We start from the raw sequence: 3,820 nt of genomic DNA on the forward strand, positions 1-3,820 counted from the left end.
TAAAATCTGGGGTTCGATTTCTGATGCGTGCGCTGGAGAAGTCCATGTGCTTTGATCCAAGGTCTCCCCCAACCCTGACCACAGGGATGCTCCAAATCACAGGAACCTGTGGCTTGTGGTCCAGCCTCCTTCCTTGGAGGGGAGCAGTGGAAGAGCCAGTGGAGAATCAGGGTCCTCCGTCCAAGCCCTGTCCCTGCCACCTGTGAGGGTCCTTGGGCCTCTGTCTTTCCTGGGATGGTGCATCCAGGTGGGCTCTACAATTGCTCCCATTGATCTGGACTGCCCCAGTGCTCCGGTTCAAAGAGAGAGCACAGGTGGCCAGGCTTCATGCCCTCTGACTCAGGTTCCCCTTGTTACCTCCACACAGTACTCTGGGCCTCCCCGCTCCAGGTGGCCCATTATGTGAGTTCAGTTTCAATGACAACAGAAACTGGTTGAGAAAAGAGAATGTTTACTTATTCCACAGAGCTGATGCACAAGTAAATAATGCAGTCTCTTAAGCAGAGCCTGCACCCTGACCTCCTCCCTCTGGGCACTGCCTGCAGCATATAAGAAGGCACCAATGCCTCCGAAGGCCACAAGACGACAGGATCCAGAGACAACCAGAATCACCAGGGCCTCCCACCATGAAGCTCATAGTCACCTTCACCCTGGTGCTACTGGCTCTCTGCTGCAGCTCTGGTGAGTATCCAAGGTCCCAAGAGTGGGCTCCCAAACTCTGCACCACCTCATTCTGCTCAAAAGAAGGGGTGATGAGCTGCCCGCATCCTCTCTCTAGTGCTGGGAGGGCTTGGGAATGCTGATTCTCAGAGCACCAAGCTGTAAGAAAACCTGCGAAGGACCCCATCTTCCATACCCATGACCTCAAAATTCCAGGGAATGGAAAAGCCTGAGGGGGAGGTATGAAGGAGATCCCATGCAGACGAGAGCATCCACCCAAGAACAAATGGGATAGGGACACTGAGCCCCTCAAGCCCCGCCTGGGACAGTCCCCAAGATGACAAAAGACCTTGGTACAACCTCCGCGTTTGGGGTCTTCACCCAAATCTGGCTGTTAGTCTGGAAGGCAAACTACAGAGACTCATGTCTTCAAAAGAAACCTAACCCAAGGCGAAGTCCCTTATTCGGGGCAGAAAGGAAGATTCCAATAAGGGATCTTTCCTGGGAAACTGCTGACCAAGAGTGGAGTTTTCTAAACATTTGGTCCTCTGCAGAAAGGATTAGGCGGCTCTAAGTAGTCACTGCTGTAACTAAGAAGAAAGGAATGGAAATGAGAGGGGGAAGGAGGGAAGAAGAGGGCGAGGGAGGGAGGAGATCAGCACCCTGTCTTTGGGGAACAGGATTACCTAACTGTGCTTTTTTTGCTCTCCATCAACTTCTTCCACTCCTATTTGAAAACGTTGTTGTTATTTTTTTTAATAAACAAACACCAATTAATTCAGTTGCAAAATTTCATAATACCCCTGGATATACGTTTTATGACTCTGGTGGCTTAGACAACCCAAACCAAGAGGCAGTGGGAACAGCTATCTTGCAGAGAGGTTTATTTGTTTTTCAGGGGAAATGACATCATTTTGGACTGAATGTTTAATAATTAGAAGATCTCATTACAGTAAATAGAGGTGGGTGGCTCAGCAAGATATAACTGAAATATGTTAAGGGGTGAATTGGGAGTACATTTGTATATCCATATATGTGCATACAACAATAATAAAAATAATAACAATACTCAGCACTTATTTAGCACTTATAATGTATCATTCTGGTTTTAACCCTCTTACATACTATCTCTTTCATTCACCCAACAACCCAAGGAAGCAAAGATATTGTCCCCATTTTACAGAGAAGAAAACTGAGCTACTGAAAGATAACGTATGTCTCCTGATAACATTGTGAACTGAAAGGAGGGGACTTGAGTTCCTGGAGAGGGCTCCACTTGGAGTGGGGCTGAATTTGCACACAAGGCAGAGAATTCAAGGACAGGGATTTGAGGCTCAGTGGGAAGCTGGAAGCAAGCAGAAGGTAGGAAATGGTGATTGTCCCCCATGCTCCTGAAGGAAGGGACCTGAGAAGGCAGCACAATCTGGCAGCAGTCCAGCAGAAAGGAACACAGTGAGCTAAAAGAGCTGAGAGTGCCACAGGCCTAATACCATGTGTGCCTTTGTCTTCCCCGCCAGGTTTGGGAACCCATGTTGGGCTAGTAAAGGGTTTTGCCACTTGCCCTCAGCAACACGTGGCTCAGACCATCATTAACCACAAGTGGGAGGCAAGTTACTGGTGGAAACCAAAGTTTTCAAATTTTTCTCCTCCCAGCCCAGGCACTGCATTAAAAAAAAAAAAAAAAAAAAAAAAAAAGACCATCAGCTTCTCCTATCCAGACTCTACCTAGACCTCCAGCAAGAAAAAATAAAAGGCCATCATCCCATCCCAGGAAGACTCAGGATGGCTTGAGCAAGCCATGAAAAGCTGGCCATGACCTAGAACGTATTCACACAGTGCCAAATTGTCAACTGCTTGGAGCATCACCAGATCCTACATTCTAGTGCATCAACAAAAGGCTGCTATCTCTTGCTGAGGGGCCTGGGTGTCTGCATCTGGGGCAGGCCCAGCAGAGGGCTGGCCAGCTTGGAAAAGGGCCTGCAACCATGTGCTTTCTCTTTCCTATATTCCAGCTTCTGCAGAGACCTGCCCTGAATTTTTTCATATCATGGAAACCCTCTTCATGGGCACACTCTCCAGTTACGAGAGTTCAGTGGAACCTTTCAACCCTGATCCGGACATGAAAGAGGCAGGAATCCAGATGAAGAAGCTGCTGGACACCCTCCCCGTGGGGATCAAAGTGAATGTCCTGAAGCTCTCAGTAAGTGGCATCCTTCACTCACAGCAGGTACAAGTGGCCTCCCCAAGCCCTTCAGCTACAGTGTCACCCCATTCTTCCGCCCCATTTCTCATGCAGTGGGGAGAACCACAGGACAATGGACAGCCCAGGCAAGCCGGCACGGGCATCTCTCTAGGCATTTCCCCTCTTTTTAAAGTTTATTTATTGGTTTGTTTATTTATTTATTTTGAGATGGGGTCTCACTCTGTTGCCTCAGTTGGCACTGTCTCAACTCCTGGGTCCTCACAAGGAACTAGGACCTCGGGCATGTGCCACCACACCCAGCTCCCCTTACTCCTCCTGGAGCTTTCTGAACCCTTAGTATATGTCAAAGTCTCTGTGGGCCATCATCCCCATTGAACTCTGAGGTTCACTCACTACTCTATTGGGATTTTGTTCCATTCTTTGTTTCAGGACAAAATATTAAAAAGTCCACGATGTGCTGGGGTTTAGAAATGCAAAGCCCACCATATTTGGAAACCAGAAACGTCCAACTACCAAAGCCCCTGTCGGGGCACCCTGCCTGGTCTTGCTCTCTACAATAAACTACAAGCATCTCACTGGCATGCCTCTGACCTTCTTTTTAGTTACCTGCTAGAGCTAAAAGGCTTGCCCCTGCTAGGTAAGGTCAGCCGGAGCAAAGAGAGGACAGCTGAGCTTGGCTCTTGGACTCCAGGAGGAAACTCAGAAGTCCACCCTCCCAAGTTTCTTTCCCCTTGGCTTCTGTTATTTGTCACCAAAAGAACTCAAATGCCCTCCCACGGGATCTACCATCTACTCAAAATCTCGAAGTCCACTTGTCCAACAGACCTGGTGACCCTCCTCTCCAATCTGCTCCTAATCTCGCTGAGGCTGGACTGCTCCAACCAGGAGCCTGAGGGTCATCCCTTCACCCTTCCCTCTCCATCAACTAAGGCTGTCTCTGAAAGGCCTCTGGAATCC

The 3,820-nt window shown here is 48.8% G+C and overlaps 1 protein-coding gene across 1 annotated transcript; it reads left to right on the forward strand.

Annotated features, from left to right (window-relative positions):
- Positions 1 to 523: 523 nt before the first annotated feature.
- Positions 524 to 3,438, forward strand: Scgb1a1 (secretoglobin family 1A member 1). Its single transcript, XM_048788977.1, has 3 exons — positions 524 to 681; positions 2,673 to 2,860; positions 3,293 to 3,438. Exons 1-3 carry the CDS (start codon positions 627 to 629, stop codon positions 3,329 to 3,331), a joined length of 282 nt encoding a protein of 93 aa, XP_048644934.1. The 5' UTR covers positions 524 to 626; the 3' UTR covers positions 3,332 to 3,438.
- Positions 3,439 to 3,820: the final 382 nt, after the last annotated feature.

This window comes from Marmota marmota, unplaced genomic scaffold, assembly GCF_001458135.2.
Source record: "Marmota marmota marmota unplaced genomic scaffold, marMar, whole genome shotgun sequence".
Taxonomy (NCBI): Eukaryota; Metazoa; Chordata; class Mammalia; order Rodentia; family Sciuridae; genus Marmota; species Marmota marmota.

Excerpts from the sequence above, each read along its gene's own strand:
- Scgb1a1 (XM_048788977.1), top strand. The coding sequence starts at position 627 with ATGAAGCTCATAGTCACCTTCACCCTGGTGCTACTGGCTCTCTGCTGC. Across the intron at positions 682-2,672 it reads GGCTCTCTGCTGCAGCTCTG|CTTCTGCAGAGACCTGCCCT; the intron begins GTGAGTATCCAA and ends CCTATATTCCAG. Across the intron at positions 2,861-3,292 it reads TGAATGTCCTGAAGCTCTCA|GACAAAATATTAAAAAGTCC; the intron begins GTAAGTGGCATC and ends TCTTTGTTTCAG.